Raw genomic sequence first — 24347 nt, forward strand, 5'->3', positions numbered from 1 at the left:
TCTTTTTATTTCTTCTTTTGATACAATGGCTATTTATTTCAACTGTATATTTTTATTTTTTTCAAGTAAAATCTGTAAATACATATATTTTAGAGCACCATAATTTAGAGCTATATAAAAAATTATAGCCAAAATAATTAATTTCAAATTATGTATTTTTATAACTTTTTAGATGTTTTGATTATTTATTTCAATTGTATTTTCAGGTCAAACTCAAAAAAAGATTAACTAAAACTTTATTATTTTTGACCAAATAAAAAAATTTAGCCTAAATAATATAGTTCTATTCAAGTTTTATTATAAATTGTATTCGAAAAAAATTACTAAAAAAGTAACATACTTAAAAAGGTAAAAATATATTTTATTTTTTAAAAAAATACCACATATACAGAAAAATACGCGCGTGTCAGGTGAGTGCACCCACACAATTTGCTATATCAGCGTCCAAATTTTGTATGTGAACAAAATCACATCCCCTACCGCGTCTTCTCCATCTCTGCAAAAGTTGGCCACTTTATATCTTAATTAACCGCCTGAATCCAATTTAAGCTTACCCTTTTCTTAATTTTTCTTGAATATGGGCGAAAAATAGGATCTTGGATGCAGTCAATCAGTTCTCTGAGCTCATTCATTCATCTACTGGTAAACAATTTAGCTATCTCCTATTTTTTTTAGTGATATCTCTTATTTCACACTAATTATGTTGCCATTTATTGGAAAATCTTTCAGCAGTTTTTGTTTCGTTCGTTCCTTCACACTATATTTGTTTGTTGGACTTGGTTGCTACTCTTGATATTCTACGAATTGTTTGACTTGATTTTGATTGTGGAGTCAGGATTGTAGTGTGAAACAAACAAATGTCTTTCTTTAGGGAATGGCTGGTGATTTAATCTGAATAGTATATGGTCTAGTTGAATTATGCAACACTTGAATGTAAATGTCTTATGCCATTCGATGTTAAAGATTCATTCAAAGCAAGATATGGGAAATGTTCGCGTTCTTGAGGAGTGTTTAGGTATATTTTTTAAGCATTTGATGTGAAAAACTTCTAGCAACTGGCAATTGTAGTTCTTTATAAGGCATTCGAAAGAAAACACATGCTCGTAATTACCTTTTTTCACCCCTATATTTGGGTTGTTAGCATTTTGAAAGACAAATTTTTACTTGGGTATCTTACTTCCGCCAGATGGTTAGTTCCAGAGGCGGAGTCAAGATTTGAAGTGTATGGGTTCTGAATTTGCCACGGAACCTGCTGCTCGTCTTAGTTACTGTTTTCGCCTAATACAAATATAGTGTTTAAGCAAATGTGACTGGGTTGGTTCCAAACCCGTACCTAATAGGCTCGCTTCGCCTCTGGTTAGTTCGTACCTGTCATCTTAACTGGTGTAAATTCATTTCTGAGAAAGAGCAATGTTTAACTCATCTGACTTACTCTATGTCCCATACGATTAACAACTATTTGACTACTACAAATATTTAAGGGGAAACTTGGCATTTGATTGGAAGGGGGAAAATCGAGTTGTCTTTCCGCTTGAAAATTAAATGATATTTGTATTACCGGAATTAAGGGGGCCGGTGTATCTATCAATGAGAAACGGGGTATATTCAAGATTTCATCCTATTCTGAGGGATAGATTTTAATCTTTTCTTTGTTTCCTTTTTCTCTTAACAAATCATTTCCTGCTTGAAGATCATTGATTATCTACTAGAGTAACTTCCTTCTCATGTCTGATGAGAGTTCGGATGCGGCATAACTTTTTCTCCTCTACGCTGACAGCCGCATATAACTCTTCAGGTAGAATTTGAGCCACAGGTCTAGGAGTTTCTTAACTTGGATGAAAGTTATTGGGCACAGGAGATGCAGTCTCTGCTCTTCATCTAGGTTATTCTCATCTTCAGTTCAATGGATTTCTCCTTTGCATTACCAGAGCAGGAGTTCCCCGAGGCAAGATGCTGCTATCGAAATAGATGGCACTACTGTAGAAGAAGTTCCAAGAAAACGCAAGTATATATCTCATGAAGCCGCAGTCAGCTTGATAAAACAAGAGAAAGATGCAAAACGTGCCCTGGAGATTTTTAACAAGGTTTCTGATCAGAAGGGTTTCAATCACAATAACTCCACCTATGCTGTTCTTCTCCATAAACTTGCTCTTTGCAAGAAATTTGAAACAGTCGATGTTGTTATTCATCAGATGAAATATGAAACTTGTAAGTTCCATGAAGGTATATTCATTAACCTCATGAAACATTACTCCAAATCCTCTCTCCATGAAAAGGTTCTGGAGATGTTTGACGCAATCTTGCCTATCGTTCGGGAAAAGCCGTCCCTCAATGCCATTAGCACGTGTCTGAATCTCCTGATTGAAGCAAAACAGATTGATCTGGCCAGGGAGTTTCTCTTAAATGTGCAGAAGCATCTAGATTTGAAGCCGAATACATGCATTTTCAATATCTTGGTCAAGTATCATTGCAGAAAAGGGGATGTTGAAGCTGCATTTGTAGTAGTAGAAGAGATGAGAAAGTCCATAGTTTCTTATCCTAACTTGATTACTTATAGCACCCTTATGGATGGCCTATGCCGATGTGGAAGGCTTCAAGAAGCAATCGACTTGTTTGAGAAAATGCTTGCTGAAGATCAAATTCCGCCAGATGCATTGACTTACAATATCTTAATAAATGCATTTTCTCGTGCAGGAAAGGTGGATAGAGCTACAAATATAATAGATTTTATGAAGAAAAATGGATGCCAACCAAATATAGTTAATTACACAGCTTTGATGAATGGATTTTGTAAGGAGGGGAGAGGGGAAGATGCCAAAGAGGTATTTCATGAGATGAAAAGAGTAGGCCTAACGCCTGATATCGTTGGCTATACAACATTGATAAATTCCTTCTGTAGGGCTGGTAAAGTTGATGAAGGCATTGAGTTACTTGAAGAAATGAAGGATAAAGGATGCAAAGCTGATGACGTGACAATAAAAGTTATACTTGGAGGATTGTGCAGAGCCTCTAGATCAAGTGAAGCTTTCGATATGCTTGAAAGGTTACCTTATGATGGTATACGCCTAAGTAAGGAAAGTTATAGGATTGTGTTAAATTTCTTGTGTAAAGAAGGCGAGCTAGAAAAGGCAATGGAGTTGTTAGGTCTGATGTTGGCTAGAGGATTCGTGCCTCATTTTGCTACGTCAAATGAATTGATAGTTCAACAATGTGAAGCTGGAAAGGCAGCCGATGCAGCTATGGCATTGTTTGGGCTGTTAGAAATGGGGTTTAAGCCAGAACCTCAGACATGGAGTTTATTGATTGATGTGATTTGCAGGGAGAGAAAGTTATTGCCTGCATTTCAATTACTTGATGAGTTGGTTCTGCAATAGTTAAATATATGTACTGTGACTGTAGGCTTTTTCTTTTCTTGTCGATGGCTTTTAGAAAGAAGATATTTGAACCATCATTAGCTTGCAGTAGACATCAACATATGTTCATTAGAAGTTTAATCTGTATCTCCTTATAAGACACAAAGGAATGGAAACTTGCGAGGATAGCAGATTCACTTGCCCTACTGCTATATGCATTTTACCACCTTAACGTTTTGCCCCTTTGAATGAATTGCGACTTGTACAACCTAGAAATTGCTACTTTGACTTTGTGATGCAGCAAATCAGCCTATCGATACGTGATTTTTTTGTCCAGAAAAGGCCACAGCTTGCATTTGAATGAGTTGAGGGACCATGCAAGAAATCAAACTTTCCAGGAAGAGCTACAACTAGCTTTTGAATACGTTTTTAAGTTAAAAGATTATTTAGTTCATGTGTGAACCAACGGTCAATGCAGTAACCACCCAGTATGGGGACAGAAAGAACTGTCATTGTGCTCCGTTGAGGTCCAACATGTTTGAAAAGATACTTCCTAATTCCAACTGTTGAAATTTTACTATTGCTTGCTCTGATAAAGCAAACGTTTTGCCCAGATTGAACAAATTTGAGTTTTTAATTAGATATATGTCTCTAGATATCGTCCTTCTGCATGTGTGGCTACAAACTCTAAGGAGAAAGCACATAAAAAGGGCATGCACTTCCCACAATTCATTATAAACCATGAATTGAGACAAAATCCATTGATACTCTAGTAAGAAAATCTACCAAAATAAGAGGTCACCAATTCTTTAGTCGATACAAGAAGATTTCATATAGACAGCCCTCTAACTGAGGTTGGTCACTTGGCACTTAGCAGTGATGTCGGCTTCTCTATACATGCACAAAAGATAGTACACTAGCCTAATTGATGTAAACTACAGATCCAACTGTGCATCCCAGCTCCTGTAATAATGTGAAGGTGCCAGTAGGATCACACGATATACTACAACGGGAAGGTGCATATCTTGGCTTTACCATATTGAATGCTTCATGCCAAGACCGTTACACGTTAAAATAAGACCCTTGTAGCGATTGAGGTATTCCTGCAATCAAGATGGACAAATGCCAGAGCAATATTAATAATCAAGACATGGTTAAGTACTTAAAACTAACCAGAAAGAAACAATCAGGAGGACACTCACAACAATGTTGTAATCATAGGCTCGTAGCATCCCTTTCTTGTCGTATTCTTGACGTTTCACAGGATCAATCAGAACTGTTTAAAGACAATTGGAAAGTTAAAATATAGGGAAACACGACAAATGATAAGATTAATCAGAAATAGACACAGTAAAAGGTTAAAGTAAGAGCAGGTTAAAAAATCTTAAGAGATAAATGTTGGTGACCTGGTCATTACAGTTTGTATAATCACGTTGTCCAACTAAGATAGTTCAATACTGTCAACCATATTGCACAATGCTTGCATGAACTATGTATCATGAAGTAAGTCAATGGCATTACACAGTATGAATACATAGCTATTACACAATTTGGGTAACTTTAAATAAGTCATTGATGTTTCAATGATAAAGAATGGGTTCCTACTGTCAAACGCCCTACCCCTTAAATTTTCCTTTTCTTTTCTTTTCTTTTTTTGAAAAGATAACATATCTATTACTAATTAAATCATCAGCACAAAAATTGTGCTGGGAGCCAAAATGTACATCATGTAGAACTTAGGCAAAAACCAAAAGCGTAACATCCTTGTTCTTCTCACAAGGAGCCTAAGACTTCTATGATTGAATCATGGTCATCAATATATTCTAATTTACACCAATAACTAAAAAGAAGAGTACAATTCATTTTAATCTTCTGTGTAGAGCTGCTTGTATCTTCAAAGCATCTTGCATTCCTCTCCTTCCATATTGTCCACCAAATAGCTGCTGGGACAATTTTCCATCTGTCTTTGTTAGAGGAATTTCCCCCTGTATTCCAACTTTCCAGAAGTTCAAAGGTTCTTTTGAAAGTCATTGATGTCAGGACAACACTCCAAAAGCTAGAAGGGCTGTAAGTATACCTATATGATTTCGAGTTAGGTTCAAAATCATGAATTATCATAATAACTTTTAAGCTTCCGGAATCTTGACTAGTATAAGGGTCTCTGATCTTAGTTGATAATTGCAGAATATGGGAAATGCAGAAGCTGTCAATATTTCTTCCAGTCAGTTTCATGTATTTTTACTTTTGCGGCATTTTACTAGCCTTACAAAATTCTGATTGTAGACTCATTGCACCCTATTATTTTAGGTATATCGATTAGTTTTTCTGCCTTGTGGGAATACACAGGTACATTGTTGTTGTTGATGATGATTAGGTTTTCTGCATTTTTCTAAGCCTTCGGAAGCTTCTCTACAGGAAACCTGTGATAAACTGATACCGCCTTCAAGCTAATGTTTGCCCTCTTTCTCCCATTCACTCACAAACCACAACAGATAGCATTACCTCCATCTTTCTGTTTAAAGACGGTTCTGAATTACTAGTATCGTTCAGTGATTAAAAAAGCGCTCGCTTCATCGCTTTAAGCGAGAAGCGAAGCGAGGCGGGCAGGTCAGCGCTTCAGGTCTGTGAAGCGACTCTGGTACGAAAAAGCGACCGCTTCTCTGTAAAAAGCGAGAAGCGGTGAAGCGAGAAGAAGCGAGAGAAGCGACCGCTTCTTTGTTCAAATTAACCCAAGCCCTATTTTATTAACCCAAGCCCTATTGTAAACCGTAAACACTGTCTGGAGTCCAGAAACAGCAGCGAGACTAGGTTTTTTTTCAACAAGAGCAGCGATTTCTTCTTCTCTTCTTCATCAACTTCAGATTTCTGAAATTATCTCAAGTTCCAAGGTTTGTTCTTCTTCTTCTTCAACATCACAGGTATGTTCTGCTTCTTCTACTTTTGATTTTCAGTCTTCTTCTTCTTCTTCTTCTTTTTCTTTTTCTTTCTAAACGTCCAAAAAGCGTCGAAATGCTGGCGAGTTTTTTTTTAACCTTCGGTTCTTTCTCAGAAAATTTTTGCCCAATTTTTTCAGTTTCTGCCCCCAATTTCTGCCCAATTTAATAATGATAGTGGAATACAAGAATTTGACAATCTTGTAGAAGAATAGGATGCTCATTTTGTGCTTTAATTGATGCTACTCTTTAGTTTTTTAATTGAAGTATTGAACATTTGCTTACAATTACATGTGTTGTCTATGCAGTATTTATTTAATTTTTTTTTTTTTAAATTCCGCTTCACTTAAAAAAAGCGAGCGCTTCGCTTCTCGCTTCTCACTTCTCGTGAAATGGGGGTTATCGCTTTTCCTCGCTTTACGTTCTTCACAACACTGGTATCGTTCACCTTCCACTAAAGAGGACATATATTCCTGCTATTTTACCTCACACAATAAGGGATTATCGCAACTGTTCAGCTTGTTAAGTTGTGCACAGAATCTCTTATGTAAATATGAACTTCAAAGCATCAGTGGATCATCTCATTATGTCGCTAATCATTTTTCATTGGATTGTTTCTTCCCCATAACTACTGGATGAACAAAATAGACAACTTCAGAAAATATAGACACCACTTGCAAGAAAGCCCAAGCTGCCAGTCCTTATTGGGGAAGTTAGCTTGAATTTAAATTTCTCATTTACACATTCACTAAGAAGATCATGATGAGGGTCATCTTCTGATATATTTGGAGTTCGTCTAACAATTGGAGTCTCAATTTTTTGAACTTGTAAATTCCTAAATCACACCACCTACACGAAAAGCACAGCCAAGTCCAACCCCCCGATATAGGTGGAGGTTATTGACACCTACCCTAAAAAGAGTCAATCCTCAGCATACTAATTAACAGAAGGATGGAGTCAAAGATTTCATATAATTAACCCCAACTGGTTTGGAACTGAGTGCAGTTAATATTGTAAATTCTCAAAACAAGGCCAATGGGAAAGCTAAATCTTGAAGCATAAAATGACCAGTATTTGCATCAGATTCAAATCTCATTTGCACTCTTGATCAATTCCAGAACCTTCAGAATTACTCCATGAGAATAAGCTCAAATTTTCCTTGTTCACTATTCTAAGCTTTCACGATTAGTTGGAAAATGCACACACAAGAGTGGAAAACTGATGTTCGTCATCGGATTACAGGAACATTCAAGAATCCCTTAGTTAACTTTTTTTTTTTAAATCCCTTAGTTTAACTTAAGCACAAAATTGTGTCTTTCCAGAAAATAACCATTTACCTGACAAACAAATCCATGAAATCGGAGACTGAGGAGACCGCCTGTGATTTTTTATTATTCTACTTTTTTAACATAACTGAGTTTCAAATATATAAGGATTTCCCTGTAGGGGGTACCTGTAATGTGTGGGCACACTAGGATGGATAAGATTAGGAATGAGGATATTCGGGAGAGGGTGGGTGTGGCTCCCTTGGATGACAAGATGCGGGAAGCGAGGCTTAGATGGTTCGGGCACGTGTGGAGGAGGAGCCTAGATGCTCCGGTTAGGAGGTGTGAACAGTTGGCTCTGGCAAGTACGAGAAGAGGCAGAAGGCGGCCTAAAAAGTATTGGGGCGAGGTGATCAGGCAGGACATGGCGTGGCTTCAAATTTCCGAGGACATGACCCTTGATAGGAAGGTGTGGATATCGAGCATTAGGGTTGTAGGTTAGGGGGTAGTCGAGCGTTTCTCCTCGTGCCGGCTAGTCTGATAGTGTTTTGTCTAGGACTGCTACCGATTTTTGTTGTGTTTCACATTTTTGCTGTCTTTCACATTTTGGCCTTTCCATTTATTTGATGTCTTTTACCATGCTGATACTATTTTTCTGGTTTCTGTTGTTGTTACGGATCTATTATTTCTGAGTCGAGGGTCTCCCGGAAACAACCTCTCTATCCCTCCGGGGTAGGGGTAAGGTCTGCGTACACTCTACCCTCCCCAAACCGCACTAGTGGGATTCTACTGGGTCGTCGTCGTTGTTATTGTTAAAACCTGTAACGTGGCCGAAACAATATGAAATTTGGCATATGTGCAGTACATGTGTTAGTTTCACTCAAGACAAAACACTTGCCATCATAATTCAATAAAGCCATGTATGGCATGATTTTGTCAGCCTGGCCATTCAACTCAAAAATAACTGAGATGAGTGTATATGCACACCTAACTCTTGAAGCTTACATGTACAATGATATTCCCGGCACCCAGAAAGTTGACTTTTGTTTAAATAAGGAATAGTCAAAAAGCACCAGATTGAGTGCAGGTTACAAAGATATTCATAGTTAGACATGTATTTGCAATGAGACAACACTTTGCTACCTTCTCACTCCATTAATATCGTTACACTGCCTATTATGTCCCTGCACCAGTTGCACCGGGCTTTCATTTTGGTTAATATAAGTAGGAGCAGTTGTGTTTATAAGGTTTCCACCATAATATTAGTGTGCTAGTACATCACAATTGTTGAGAAGTGAATTCTATGACTCATTTTCTTAGAAATCAAACTCAAAGAATGTCCCATGCCTCCTACAAAATACACTCAATTCGCATGGAAAATTCTCTATCCTACTCTTTTGTACAAATTTTTTTATCTTAGGAATCATGGACCTGAATCCTCTTCTGCAGGCTTAGCCAAAATACATGCTACGGAGTATATGTTTTTTCTTAAAATGGAGGCAACTAAGTCGCACAAGTGGAATATCAGTTATCCACACCCATTCCTCATGGGATAACCAGCCATAACTTTTAATTCTTGCCTGAGTGTAGATAGGAAATAAGTATTTGATTCTCAATCTATTCATTCAAACATGTTGCTTCCAGTAATACATTATTAGACAAACAAACTCAAGGAAAACACAGACATGAACTAAATATTGTCTAATTGCAGGCTGAGAAGTCCATATCAAATCAACTTTGATTTGTAAAAGGCATAACAAAAAGCCTGTTAAACGCAAAATAAATGAGTAAAGCTTAAATGTGAAAAAAACTAACCTTGGTAAGCCTCATTTATTTCCTGAAACTTTGAAGTAGCACTATCCTGATCTTTTTGCTTATCCGGATGCCATTTCTGTCCCCAAAACGAAAATCGTAAAATAGATGCCAAGACTAAGAAAATGAGAGATGCACACTACATAGATCAGATACAATGAAATGTTTAACACTCACAAAGCGGGAACATCATAAAACATGTACAAAGGCATTGGTTATAAATGGAAAGATTAAAAACTAACCAAAGCAAGACGGATATAATTGGATCGAATGACCTCCTCTGTCGCATCATAATCCACTTCCAGTATTCTATAGTAATCCTACAACACATTCAAGAAATGCAAAACCCACAAGTCAAGATTGCAACTTGACACAACATTCCAGAACATAAAACCAAAATCTACTTCCAGTATCTCACAATAATCCTACATACAAATTCAAGAAATGTAAACCCCACCAGTAAAATTAAAAACTTGGCACAAAAATTTCCAGAAAATAAAACCAAAATCCACCACCAGCATCCTATAATAATCCTACACACACTGACACACATTCACGAAATGCAAACCCCACCAATCAAAATTACAAACTCGAGACAAAATAAAATACAAAATCCGCAGATAAGCCTTGGACAAGAAGCAGAGACATTAAAGAATTAAAACACATGAGATTATGCGAATACCTTAGGCATAGACAAAACAGACAAGAAATCAAATTTAAGATAAGAATCCTCCTCTTCTTGCTGCTGCTGATGCTGATGCTGTTCTTCCTCGTATTCATGTCGGAAATCATTGCCCCACTCATCCCACATCATCTTTTCTTCTCAAAAAGCGTTTCAGCTCAAGAAAAATAGGCAAACCATAAAGGATTTATCTGTGAGCCGCCAGCCAAGAAAACCGACGGAAAATATTTTAGCTGAAAAAGCCCGGAAATATAATAAAAATCTGATCTTTTTATTTTTATTTTTTCAGTTTACAGAAAATAAAATGCAGCTCTAGATACCCGCTAAGATGATGAAATTGTGAGATCCGAAGGGCCAAGAGACAATCCCCACAAATAGAGGCAGATTTTTTCTTTTAAAACAAAATTGATTTTGAAGAAAATAAGGATAATTGGACGAGTAATTTGGGGTTAGGTTGATACCTCTTTGTGTTTTTAAGTATTTTTGAAAGGGTAAATTTTTTTAATTCTTTTTTTTTTTTTTTGCTTTTTTCGAGAGATTGATGTGTTAACAGGAATGTGCTTTTTGGTTAGGACACTTGGCTTCTTGGTTTGCGTTATTTGTCTCACCGCATTATCAAAGGCGACCAATTTTGGGCTTAGCTCTTAGTATTCCTCTTTTTTGGTTAAGTGATCCAAAAGCATACATTTTGGAGAAAATAATTGATCAGCATTAAGATGTTTAAATTAAGTTATTTTGGTTATTTTAGAGAACCACATAAATATGTTTTTTCAATAGAGTTGACAATGCAATATATAAACAATTACGCAATTATTCGAGGATTTAATATTTTTTCTAATTGTGAAACCATAGATTGGTGGAGAGTTGACTAAACACGAATTATCCCGTAAGTTTCATGCAATAAAATGTTAGTACGAATAATTAGGGACGGAGCCAGGATTTAAAACTTATAAGTTCAATATTGTAATTCTTTTAAGTTATTGAGTTCTAAATTAATAATTTGTACATAATCCAATAGTCTTTTAAGACAAATACAATATTTGAACAAATATTATTAGGTTCAGTCGAACCCGTATCCAAAGGAAATTCTTTCTTGTCTTTCCTTTTGAGAGAGTGATTTATTGTCCGAATAAAATTTATGTCAATAAGCTGGTAATTGGTATTGCAGTTGAAATAGAATCACAAGTTGGTCTTGTTACTGGGACTATTACAAACTAGAACAATTTGAATGGTTGCACAATACATCCAAATCAGGTGGCCCATAAATCATAATGCAAAATGGGAGAGCTGAGATTGTGAGATTGAAGCAAATAATCATCAATGACAAGTGACTGCATTGCCGTGGAGGTCAATTGGAAGAGAAGGGGATTGATTGCACATCTCCCTTTTGCGGGCTGCAACTTGTTGATGGATTGCGTATAGGTGTTCATAACACGCAGCGGAAGACAATAACAATCCTAGGCAGATCTTTTTGTGTTTAAAATTTATTTACATGTCAAAAATCGGATTTAAGACGTATCTGGTGAAGAGAGTCTCGTTTAAAAATTTCTTCGATAGTACAAAGACTCTATGCGTATCCACACCGAGACCGATCCTTGCTATCAACTCTTTGATCAACGAAACCCACGAACAAATTGAACGAAAAACTTGTGCTGAAATTTTTCTCAAAAATCTCAACTCAAAGATAGAAGAACAAGAAACACTTTCTTGTAATTGTATTTTCTCTCTTGGCTTTGTATTACACCCTCACTTTCACAACGGCAAATTTTCCCCATCACCCTTTATATAGCATCACCTATAAACTCTTTTCTTATTTGGTTGAGGTAATGATTTACTTAGAGTAAATTTATTCCAAAAATAAACTTTGTATAATTTTTCCGCAAAAATTCAAATCCCATTCAAATGAGTTTTGCCGAACAGTCACGTGATTGTTCCAACTCAAAAATTGAAATCAGTTGTTTCTATATTTATAAAATATTAATCCCATTCCAAATGGGATTAATTGCACGTGGATTAATTGCACGTGAATTAATCCAATTCCAAATTGGAATTACTTACCAAGCCATTTATTCATATTATATTTTATATACATCTTATACAAAATAAATATTAATTATATATATATATATATTTCAACCAAGAGATATAATTCAATCTTTATTCCAAATAGAAAATTTCAATTTGTTCACAATATTAATTATATCCTTTGTGCTAGCAAAAAATATAACAATATTTCATTTGGACTAATAACTTTATTTATTTGACTAATTAAATTCTCTAATTTAATTGTCAAATAATAAATTAATTAATCCTTAGCAAAGATCAGAACACTCGTTAGTGTGCGACCCCATAGGTTCAATACTAAGCCGGTAGTAGATTGATCGCATCAATATACTAATTAAGGGTGGCGTCTAGCAACACTCCTTAACGACCGGATAACATGAAGTATACAATTTTCTCTCAAGAACCAGTAGAAGAATAATATAGTAATTCCTTCTGTCCTTATAGCTCTGGGTCACCCTAGAATATGGTTCAACTGTCAAATCCTAATAGGCGACAAACTATGTGTTCATGTCAAATATAATCGACCATTGAATGACCTAAGAAACTCTTTCTTCTTTCATTCAATTGCCCTGGCCAAGGTCTTAATTTGGTCGTTTATAATTCATGACAACATGGAGCTTAAACTCATTACCAAGAGTTGACAGATTTCATCTTGATCAATCACTAATTCTACAAGTATTCAATCGTGCCCAATATCCTTTCAACTATCGCCCTAGGGTCATAGGTGTCTAGTATCAAAGCACAACAAATAACTTGTCAATTACTATGACGATCTCATGTCAAAGGAAATTCTTACATCACATTCTTCAACAGAATATCTTATTGACAGTTTATGGTAATTCTAACCATTAGGAATTATCCAATGAGTCGGTTCGATGATCATATCTCTATATGCATCATCTATCTATGTGATTTAGTTAATAAAATCAACTAATCTTTATCCCATAAAGACGATCACATAAATATTGATCTAACCGGATTACTAATGTCCAAATTAATAATCCTACGATCAAGAACAAATTTAGATTAAATTGTAAGAGACTTTGCTCTCATTATCATGATCTCTATCACGATGACAAGTCTCAAAATTTAATCAAGGACCTTATCAAATTAATCAAACAATTAATAATAACTATGATAAAAGAGTGCCATATATTTTTATATCGAATAACGTTCACAAAAATATGTTCAAATCATCAAATATGAGATTGGATCTAGGGCATATCTACTATATCCCTAACAATCTCCCACTTGCACTAGAGCCAATCACTCTTGTACTTCATTCCCAATTTTCACTTTTGCTTGTCAAACTCCTTTGCACCAAGAGCTTTAGTGAATGGGTATGGAGCATTTTCCTTTCCATCAATCTTTTGAATCTAGACGTCTCCATGTTCAATGATCTCTCTTATCAAGTGATACCTTCGCATAACGTGTTTGGACTTTTGGTGTGATCTTGGTTCTTTTGCTTGAGCAATGGCTCCAGTATTGTCACACAACAGTGGAACCGCACCTTCTATTGAAGGAACCACACAAAGTTCAGCTAAGAACTTTTTCATCCATACAGCTTCACTAGCTACTATATATTCTACTTCAGTCACTGAATCAGCTATTGTAGCTTGTTTGGAACTTTTCCAACTCACTGCACCACCATTTAAGGTGAATACATAACCAGAAATAGATTTGCTATCATCTCTATCTGAAGAGAAACTTGCACAGTATAACATTCAAGTTTTAATTCAGAATCTCCATAAATGAGGAATTGGTCTTTAGTCCTTCTTAAGTACTTAAGAATGGTCTTCACCACCTTCCAATGTTCCTCACCAAGATTTGCCTGATATCAGCTAGTCACTCCAAGTGCATAAGCCATATCAGGATGTGTACATGTCATGATATGCATGATAGCTCCTATTGCACTTAGCGTATGGGATCCTACTCATGCGTTCTCTCTGTTCAGGTATTTTAGGACAATCCTCCCTACTTAGAGTAATTCCAGTGCCTATCGGTAGATAGCCTATTTTGGAATTATCCATGTTATACCTTTTCAAAATGGTATCAATGTACAAAGACTGGGAAAGTCCAAGCAACTTCCTCGATCTATCTCTATAGATCTTTATTCCTAATATATAAGTTGCTTCTCCCAAGTCTTTCATGGAGAACTATTTAGATAGCCAAATTTTGGTATTTTGCAATGCCAATATATAATTCCCTATGAGCAATATATCATCAACATACAATACTAAGAATATAATTATGTTCCCACTAACCTTTTTGTACACAGAAGGTTCTTCGCCACATATAACAAAATTGAACTTTTCAATTGTTTTGTTAAAGCGAATATTCCAACTTCAAGATGCTTGTTGTAGTCCATAAATGGATCTTTGTAGCTTGCAAATATTATTATGATCATGCGGAGATGTGAAACTTTCAGGTTGTGTCATGTACACATCCTCTTCTAGCTCACCATTAAGGAAACTGTTTTCACATCCATTTGTTATATTTCATTGTCAGAACATTGTGTCACCTCTTCATAGGTCTCAGGGTCATCATCATTATGATCAACCTCATTTGATACAACATCTTGTACCATTAGATTTAATCTAGTTGGAACATGGCGTTCTCTTGTAGACCTTCTAAGAGGTTCTTGTACAACTTGTTCACCTTGTGCTGGATTTTGTTGTTGTTTAATTTGGTTTGGAACGGGTTCGTTAACCTGTTCTTGAACTACGTTTAGTTCTTGAACTTCAACCATTGAAGATGACAACTTCCTTGTCAACTTCAAAACATCCAATAAAGATTCTTCAACTTGGGTCTCATGATCTTTACATTGCCTTGATTCATTAGTATCTTGAATTTCATCAAGTTCTATTTCTCCATTATAATTTCCTTCTAAAAGAAATTCCCTTTCCAAAAAGGTTGCTCCTCTGGCCACAAACACTTTATGGTCAGAAGGGTGATAGAAATAATATCCCATTGTTTCCTTGGGATACCCAATGAACCTACACTTATCAGATCTTGAGTCAAGATTATCATACTGTAGTCTCATAACATAAGCTGGACAACCCCAAACTTTGATATATTTAAGGTTAGGCTTACATCCTTTCCATATCTCATATGGTATTGTAGAGACTGACTTAGTGGAAACTTTATTAAGTAAGTATGTTGCTGCTTTCAAAGCATATCCCCATAAATTTATTGGAAGATTAGTGAACCCTATCATAGATCTCACCATATCAATTAAGGTTCGATTTCTCCTTTCATACACACCATTGTGTTGTGGTGTCCACTGTGAGAGAATCCCATTCTTTTTGAGATATCTGGTAAAATCTTTACTAAAATATTCTCCACTTCTATCACACCTTAGTACTTTGATACTTTTACCAGTCTGCTTCTCAACTTCACTACGGAACCTTTTGAACATTTCAAAAGATTCAGACTTGTGTTTCATAAGATACACAAATCTATATCTTGACATATCATCAGTGAAGGTGATGAAGTAAGAATATCCACCTCTAGCTTGAATTTTTATGGGCCCACAAACATCTGTATGAATTAGTCCCAATAATTCAGAAGCTATTTCTCCACTTACAGTAAATGGAGATTTGGTCATTTTTCCTTTGAGACAAGATTCACAAGTTGGATATGATTCAAAATCATACTTGTCAAGGTATCCTTCCTTGTACAACTTGTTAATTTTTTTTCTCCAATATGACCAAGCCTACAATGCCAAAGGTATGTATGATTTACATGATCATCTCTTTTCCTCTTAAGACTTGAAACATGCATAATCGAATTAGCATTCACATTAGGTAAGACATAAACATCATGTTGGAGATAGTCATTCACATATAAATTATCACCATAATTAGAGCAAATACCATTGCCTATAATAATGCGAAAAACATGTTTGTCTAGCATAAAAGCTGAAATTATGTTCGAAACAAATTTAGGAACGTAATAACAATCATCCAACATAAGTACTTTGCCAGGCATTATTAAAGAAATTGATCCTACAGCTACGACCACAACTTTTGCACCATTTTCAACTTGTAGATTAACTTCTCCTTTCTTTAGCCTACTACTTATCTTGAACCCTTGCAACATATTACAGATGTTATAACCACTGCCAGTATCTAATACCTACAGTGGAGAATTAATAGTAGCTAAAGAAACCTTGAAAACATTTTTCATTAATGTCTCACCTTGTTTCTTGTCCTTTAGAGTTGCAAGATACTCCTTGCAGTTTCTCTTCCAATGCCATTTCTTCTTATAGTAAAAACATTCAGCATCATATACTGACTGCAAGATCAAATCTTCAGAAAGCTCTTTACCAAGCTTGTACCCCAACTTCTCATGTTCTTCGGTAAGAACAATCATATGATTGACAAGGGGTCCAACTGAAGAGTTTTCAATGTCCAACTATGTATCAACCATTTTCTTAAGATATTCAATGATTGCAGTCGGATCCATATTCTGATGTTTTCACTGGAGTTCAGAACTCATAGAAGCGAGAATGATGTGTTTAATAACAAGGCATTCTTCCAAGTGTTTCTGATAAACCTTGGTTCCTTGAGCATCATTCTCTGGTGGGATTAGCTTTGCAGGCTTATCGATCACATCAATGAGCTTTTCATGCATGAGAACAATTCTCAAATTTCTATACCAGTCATCAAAGTTTGGTCCTACCAACTTGTTGGTCTCAAATATTTTATGCAGTGATATAATAGACATATTGAGAATTCTAAAATATAGAAAAGAAAAGGCAATAATATAAGAACATACTTGCATATATCATAAAAATATGGGCTTTTATCTAAATGATATTTTCACTAATTATTTTAAACTATTTACCCTCATTATAGTTTACGAAATCTTTATTTCTGTTAGTGGAGTAAAGGAATCCTTTAACAATATGTATGAGCCCCTTGGAAGTCAAGTCGTTTCTCACATATATTTTAAAGGTAGGTACTCTTATCAATTGTATCCCCATACAATTTTCTTAAATAGCTCTATGTCAAATAGTCCCCTGGTAGTCAGGTCGATCCTATTGGCATAGTTGAATTCAACCATCATGATATCAAAGAACTTATTAAATTTTATACTCCCCCGGGTGGTCCAGGCGTCTAGTGTAAAATTGAATAATTCTTTCAATCCATACATCTAATGCAATAAATAATTCTAACATATTCTCGAACTATAAGTCTCCTGGTAGTCAGACCGCTCCTTATAAACAAGAAATAAGTAAAATTATTTACCTTGATGGATAGCTCTATAATAAAATATCTTATATTTTATTATTTAAGAACTCAAAGTTTAGTAAGAGAGAATTATTACTAAAACAATTTTTAATAACATAAAGATCAAATCTTTTATAGCATGTGAATTTAGTTCAAATTGTCTACATGCTTAGTCCTAAATTGATTTACATCACATGTAATAAATAATTCAAAATTATGTAATGACCAAGTACGTGACATAAAAACAAAATTCAACATTCTTCTAACATGTTTAATCTATATATCACATATATCACAAAAAACTAATTCATACCAGAATATCATTATTAATTAACATCTCATGAACTAATAACAATTAAAAATAACAATAGAATCATGTAACCTATTATAGATTCCCATCGTATCTAATACAAAATTTCAAATTCAAGTTATGAACTATCTTAATAGTTAAATGAATACATATTTTATCCACAATAAAATAATATCAGCATTCAAACGATTTGACTATTGCGCAAGACACATGTATTATGGTTTGAACTCTTCAAATATAATATTAAAATATTTTGTAAATAAATTTTAGATACAATAAACCACGACTCTAATACCACTGATGGATTGCGTATAGGTGTTCGTAACACGCAGCGGAAGACAATAACAATCCTAGGCAGATCTTTCGTGTTTAAAAATTATTTACATGTCAAAGATCGGATCTAAGACGTACCTAGTGAAGAGAGTCATTTAAAAATTTCTTCGATAGTACGAAAACTCTATGCGTATCCACACCGAGACTGATCCTTGCTATCAACTCTTTGATCAACGAAACCCGCGAAAAAATTGAACGAAAAACTTGTGCTGAAATTTTTCTCAAAAATCTCAACTCAAAGATAAAAGAACAAGAAACAATTTCTTGTAATTGTATTTTCTCTCTTGGCTTTGTATTACACTCTCACTTTCACAAAGTATTTTTTTTTTTAAGAAAAATTATTCGGCAAATTTTCTCCATCACCCTTTATATAGCATCACCTATAAACTTTTTTCCTATTTGGTTGAGGTAATGATTTACTTAGGGTAAGTTTATTCCAAAAATAAACTTTCTATAATTTTTCCACAAAAATTCGAATCCCATTCAAATGGGTTTTGCCGAACAGTCACGTGATTGTTCCAACTCAAAATTTGAATCAGTTGTTTTCATATTTATAAAATATTAATCCCATTCAAAATGGGATTAATTGCACGTGAATTAATCCAATTCCAAATTGGAATTACTTACCAAGCCATTTATTCATATTATATTTTATATACATCTTATACAAAATAAATATTAATTATATATATATATATATTTCAACCAAGAGATATAATTCAATTTTTATTCCAAATAGAAAATTTCAATTTGTTCACAATATTAATTATATCCTTTGTGCTAGCAAAAAATATAACAATATTTTATTTGGACTAATAACTTTATTTATTTGACTAATTAAATTCTCTAATTTAATTGTCAAATAATAAATTAATTAATCCTTAGCAAAGATCAGAACACTCGTTAGTGTGCGGCCCCATAGGTTCAATACTAAGCCGGTAGTAGATTGATCGCATCAATATACTAATTAAGGGTGGCGTCTAGCAACACTCCTTAACGACCGGATAACATGAAGTATACAATTTACTCTCAAGAACCAGTAGAAGAATAATATAGTAATTCCTTATGTCCTTATAGCTCTGGGTCACCCTAGAATATGGTTCAACTGTCAAATCCTAATAGGCGACCAACTATGTGTTCATGTCAAATATAATCGACCATTGAATGACCTAAGAAACTCTTTTCTTCTTTCATTCAATTGCCCTGGCCAAGGTCTTAATTTGGTCGTTTATAATTCACGACAACATGGAGCTTAAACTCATTACCAAGAGTTGACAGATTCCATCTTGATCAATCACTAATTCTACAAGTATTCAATCGTGCCCAATATCCTTTCAACTATTGTCCTAGGGCCATAGGTGTCTAGTATCAAAACACAACAAATAACTTGTCAATTACTATGACGATCTCAGGTCAAAGGAAATTCTTACATCACATTCTTCAACAGAATATCCTATTGACAGATTATGGTAATTCTAACCATTAGGAAATATCCAATGAGTCGGTTCAATGATCATATCTCTATATGCATCATCTATCCATGTGATTTAGTTAATGAAATCAACTAATCTTTATCCCAAAAAGACGATCACATAAATATTGATCTAACCGGATTACTAATGTCTAAATTAATAATCCTACGATCAAGAACAAATTTACATTAAATTGTAAGAGACTTTGCTCTCATTATCATGATCTCTATCACGATGACAAGTCTTAAAATTTAATCAAGGACCTTATCAAATTAATCAAACAATTAATAATAACTATGATAAAAAATGCCATATATTTTTATATCGAATAACGTTCACAAAAATATGTCCAAATTATCAAATATGAGATTGGATTTAGGGCATATCTATTATATCCCTAACACTTGCGACTCTATTACCTTTTCATCCATCGAAGGCTACCTACTATGCAGAGGTGGATCTAGAGTGTTGGTACAAAACTCAATTGAATATTATTCATTTATAATATTGATTATTAATATATACGTAAAGATTTTTGTAAAGTATTATAAATATTAAGTTTTATACCTAACTTTATTTAAAAATTATAACTTTAAAGTTTAAACCCTAAATTCGTCTTTACAATTAATTGAACAACTTGAAAATATAGAACTTCTTATAGTGCCAAACCTCACAACTTTCGTATTAAGGAACAAAATTGATATATTGGTAGAGAGAAATCAAAGTACACTAGGACATCATCAAAATAACAACTAAATAATGGATCTTTCTTATATTTTATTTTATTTAGGGGCCACGCGAATGCAGGTGCCCGCTGTCACAATTATGATGTAGGCTTGACTATTGGGGCCGACCTTAGGTGGGCGCCCTCCGAAGTGCAATGGAGGTCACCAACCTAGGCCATGGGCCTTTTTGATCGCCCATTGACCCTGTCCAAGTAAAGAGATTTTTACTTTTCTATACTACGTATGAAACTTTATTATCCTCCCTAATTAAGTTTTAATTTTATTATATGATCATATACAGTTTACCAATTATATACAAATAAGTTTTAAATGAGTATCCCTTTATATTAGAAATTGAATAAAGAATATCAGTTATTTTCCCATTCCTTTATACCTGCCCCTCTCTCTCTCTCCATCTCTCTCTATCTTTATCTCTCTCTCACTGTCTCTTTCTTCGTCTTTCTATCTCTCCTTCTCTGTTTTTTTCCCAACTTTTCTTCCTTTGATGTTCTCTGTTTTTTATGCTTTCTTATTGTATAGAGTTTTAATGGAATTCATCAATGAATTTCAATCGTTTTACTATATAGTTTTAACTTAGCAATTTTTATTTCATGTTGCACCATTGATGTTCGAATTAAAATTTCAATCAGTAAATTTTGAAGATGTTTGATTCTCCACCATTGACAGCCGTTAAAAAATTTCGAAGCTTTGAATTCAAATTTGGGTTTTCAATAACTATTATTTGTTTGGATTGGGTGTTGTTGCAAATAATTAAGAATATTCTTTGGAGTTTATATCTCAATTTTGAGGGTGTTTGGTGAAGATTAGACTTGATTTTTGACGAATTTCAGATTGAAAATCGAAGAAGAAAAAGAACACATGACATACAATATACTTACGAAATTATATTAAAGTTGTATTATAGTTGTATTATTTTGTAGTTATATATTTTTTTATTTGAATGTTGTATGAAAGTTGAAAAATAGTTGTATAATGTATGAATCGTTGTAAGAAAATTGTATTTAAGCTATAAATACTATCTTTTTTGCATAAAGTTGTTGATATGTATCAAAATTGTATTAAGAGAGGAAGTTTTGATTGGAATTTTAGAGAGGAAAAAGAACACACCACATATGAAATATATACAAATCGGATACAAAAGACATAATATATAAAATTTGTATGAAAATCGTATTTAAGTTTTATGATGTTGTAGATGTATTTAACTGGGTAAAATAATGTATGAAAATTATAGATAAGTTGTAAATATGTTATGTACTATATAATTAATAATGTATGAAAGTTATAGATAAGTTGTAAATATATTGTGTACTATCTAATTAGTTGTATAAAATTTATTTTTAGTTTATATATTTTTGTAAATGTATCAAATTTATACGAAATTTATTTTTTAATTTGTAGATGTGTCAAATTTGTACGAAAACGAGCACCTTGTTAATACTCCTGCTTAAAAATACTAGTTAAAAGTCCTAATACTTAAAAATAATCAGCTACTGTCACCCTAATTAATTAATAGTAATAAAAAGAATTAATTGAGAGATTAAGCTTTCTTTCTCTTGGCCATCGTTGCCATCTCTATGCTGTAGGAATTAAAGCGATTTGTTGGGCGAATGTTGGACAAGAATGAATTTGCTATTCAAAACCTAGAGGCTTTCAATCTCTCTTGTATTTGTATATATGGTAAGTTTTTTTTGTTAACCTTTTACGCTTATAAAAAGAGGAGATGAGAGAAAATAAGAAAAAGATATAACTAAATTCTTTAATTTAAGACACTAATAATGTATAGTATATGGAGAGAGGCAACAGAAAATAGGGAAGGAGAAGAGGAGAGAAAAAAGATAAAAGGGTAATTTAATCTTCCTAATTTAAGGCATTAATAATGGATTGTATATAAATGGTAAGCAAACCATATCTTAGGCCGTAATTTTCAAAAATGGGACACTTTTGATAATAAGGTTTTATATAGTGTATAGAAAAGAAAAAAAACCTTAAAAATAATGGATTGAAATGCTATAATTACAACTCCAATTCAAGATCATACACACAATCCCAAATAAACTTCAAGCATATATAGTGGTAAACTCGAGGCTGTGAAATGCGTGGAGTTTAATCTACTGCCCCAGTGCCTAAGAGTAAGAGGCATGATATTTGTGCCTTAAAGATGCAAGTTATATTATAATGAATCATATAACTTAAAGATGCATGATATTTGTTGGTGTATGAGCCGAACGAATCAAACAACAGTGATGAAGAATATCCAGGGAACCCGACCCACATCATTGGACTACCACAAAATAGTACAATACCTCCAAAATCCAACCAATCTCAGCCCACGAGTATCAACTTCTTGTTTTACACTACATTTAATACAATCACGTACCCTTTATACAACTCACTAAATACAAAATAAAATATCAACCAACAATGACCATCACAGCATACAAAAATAATATCAACCAACAATGACCATCAAATAGCATTCTTTTATGATAAATATCACATTATGGTGGATGTCTACTCTTCTTCCATGATCTTCATCTCAAATGCTTAATGACATATTTAATGACATATTTTGTATGTTCAATGACATATTCCATGACATATTTTCTTCACTTTTTATGCCTATATAAAGGCCTTGAAATAAATAGGAAAATACACACAATTGAAGAAGAAATAAGAATCTCTCTTCCTCTCTTTCTCTCTATATCTCTTAGTTTGTTTTTGCTTGTTCTATATTGTTATTTTGGGTTATATTTTATAACACGCTATCAGCACGAGGCTCTACCATCTCAAGAAGATCTTTGAGAAAATTAAGGTATAATTTTTCTCAAATTTGTATTTTTTAAATTATGTCTGATATTATGAAAAGAAAGTTCTTTGCCCTTGAAATTTCGGGAAAGAATTATATGACATGGGTATTTGATGCTGAAATCCATTTAGATGCAATGGGTCTTGGAGACGCCATTAAAGATAAAGATAAAACATCTACCCAAGACTGTGCTAAGGCCTTGATTTTCTTGCGTCATCACCTTGATGAAGGGTTGAAAATTGAATATCTCACAGTGAAAAATCCACTTGTTTTGTGGAATAGTTTAAAGGAAAGATATGACAACTTAAAGTTGGTCACTCTTCCACAAGCACGATATGATTGGGCTCATCTTAGGCTCCAAGACTTTAAGTCTGTTTCTGAATATAATTCTGCTATGTTTAGAATTACTTCTAAATTGAAACTTTGTGGAGATAATATCAGTGACTATGATATGCTTGAAAAAATGTTTACAACGTTTCATGCCTCCAATATGGTCTTGCAACAGCAGTACCGAGAGAAAGGCTTCACAAAGTACTCTTAGTTGATTTCTCTTCTACTTGTGGCTGAACGAAACAATGAATTGCTTATGAGAAATCACGAAAATCGACCCACTGGGTCTACACCATTGCCTAAAGAGGATGAGGTGTATTCTCATTATGCTAATCGTGGAAAAAGTTGTGGTCATATTCGTGGCCGTGGTCGTGGCCATATCTTAGGAAGAAAATTTCCTGGTGTTAATCATCCTCCACCGAAAAATAATTTCCAAAAATGGAAAGGGAAAGATAAGAAGTGAAACGCAGAGGGTTCAGAAACTAAATGCTATCGTTGCGGTGGAAAAGGGCATTGGGCAAAAATTTGTCGCATACCAAAACATTTGGTTGAGCTTTATCAAGCATCTCTGAAGAATAAAGACCCTGAAGCCAATCTTGTCTATGACAATGAATTTGACATCACTCACTTGGATGTGGCAGATTTTTTTGAGCACCCTGATGAAAAAATAAACCACTTGATCGGTGATGGATCTGTGGTTAGAGATAATTGAGCAATTTAATTTTTATGATTTCCTACTCGTAGTATGTAATGAATAAATATCTCGTAATTTTTATTACACTTTATAATTCGTCTTATGTAGTTCTTAAGAATATTTTTATTTCCGAAATTTTATAAATTTCACAAACAAGGAGTAATATCCTATTAATTAGTATTCTAGTCTCAGTGATCTTTTAACAATTTTAACTTTTCTTTACGTTGCTTTAATTCTCTTTAAGAAAAGGTTTACAAGCACTCTGGAACAACTTTTGTTACTTCACCCTCAAATTTTTTTTATGAGTATG

At 34.0% G+C, this 24347-nt stretch overlaps 2 protein-coding genes and 1 non-coding gene across 6 annotated transcripts; 1 reads left to right on the plus strand and 2 right to left on the minus strand.

Annotated features, from left to right (window-relative positions):
- Positions 1-465: 465 nt before the first annotated feature.
- LOC104242167 (pentatricopeptide repeat-containing protein At5g18475) lies at positions 466-3565 on the plus strand. Of its 2 annotated transcripts, none has more exons than XM_009797189.2 (2): positions 466-642; positions 1778-3565. In XM_009797189.2, exon 2 carries the CDS (start codon positions 1836-1838, stop codon positions 3372-3374), a length of 1539 nt encoding a protein of 512 aa, XP_009795491.1. In that variant the 5' UTR covers positions 466-642; positions 1778-1835; the 3' UTR covers positions 3375-3565. The 2 variants fall into 2 exon arrangements, with proteins under 2 accessions (XP_009795491.1, XP_009795490.1); XM_009797188.2 differs by having other exon boundaries at positions 1796-3565.
- Positions 3566-4056: 491 nt separating this feature from the next.
- Positions 4057-10632, minus strand: LOC104242166 (uncharacterized). 3 transcript variants are annotated; one of them, XM_070172250.1, is made up of 6 exons: positions 10366-10498; positions 10046-10278; positions 9606-9683; positions 9367-9442; positions 4556-4629; positions 4057-4456 (listed from the first exon to the last, which is right to left on the minus strand). In XM_070172250.1, exons 2-6 carry the CDS (start codon positions 10175-10177, stop codon positions 4385-4387), a joined length of 432 nt encoding a protein of 143 aa, XP_070028351.1. In that variant the 5' UTR covers positions 10178-10278; positions 10366-10498; the 3' UTR covers positions 4057-4384. The 3 variants fall into 3 exon arrangements, with proteins under 3 accessions (XP_070028351.1, XP_070028352.1, XP_009795489.1); XM_070172251.1 differs by having other exon boundaries at positions 10046-10236; positions 10366-10490; XM_009797187.2 differs by having other exon boundaries at positions 10046-10632.
- Positions 10633-20246: 9614 nt separating this feature from the next.
- Positions 20247-20403, minus strand: LOC138890884 (U1 spliceosomal RNA). Its single transcript, XR_011407249.1, has one exon. It is a non-coding gene; the product is annotated as a U1 spliceosomal RNA (small nuclear RNA).
- Between the last annotated feature and the right edge of the window lie 3944 nt (positions 20404-24347).

The sequence above is a fragment of the Nicotiana sylvestris genome, chromosome 4, assembly GCF_000393655.2.
Source record: "Nicotiana sylvestris chromosome 4, ASM39365v2, whole genome shotgun sequence".
Taxonomy (NCBI): Eukaryota; Viridiplantae; Streptophyta; class Magnoliopsida; order Solanales; family Solanaceae; genus Nicotiana; species Nicotiana sylvestris.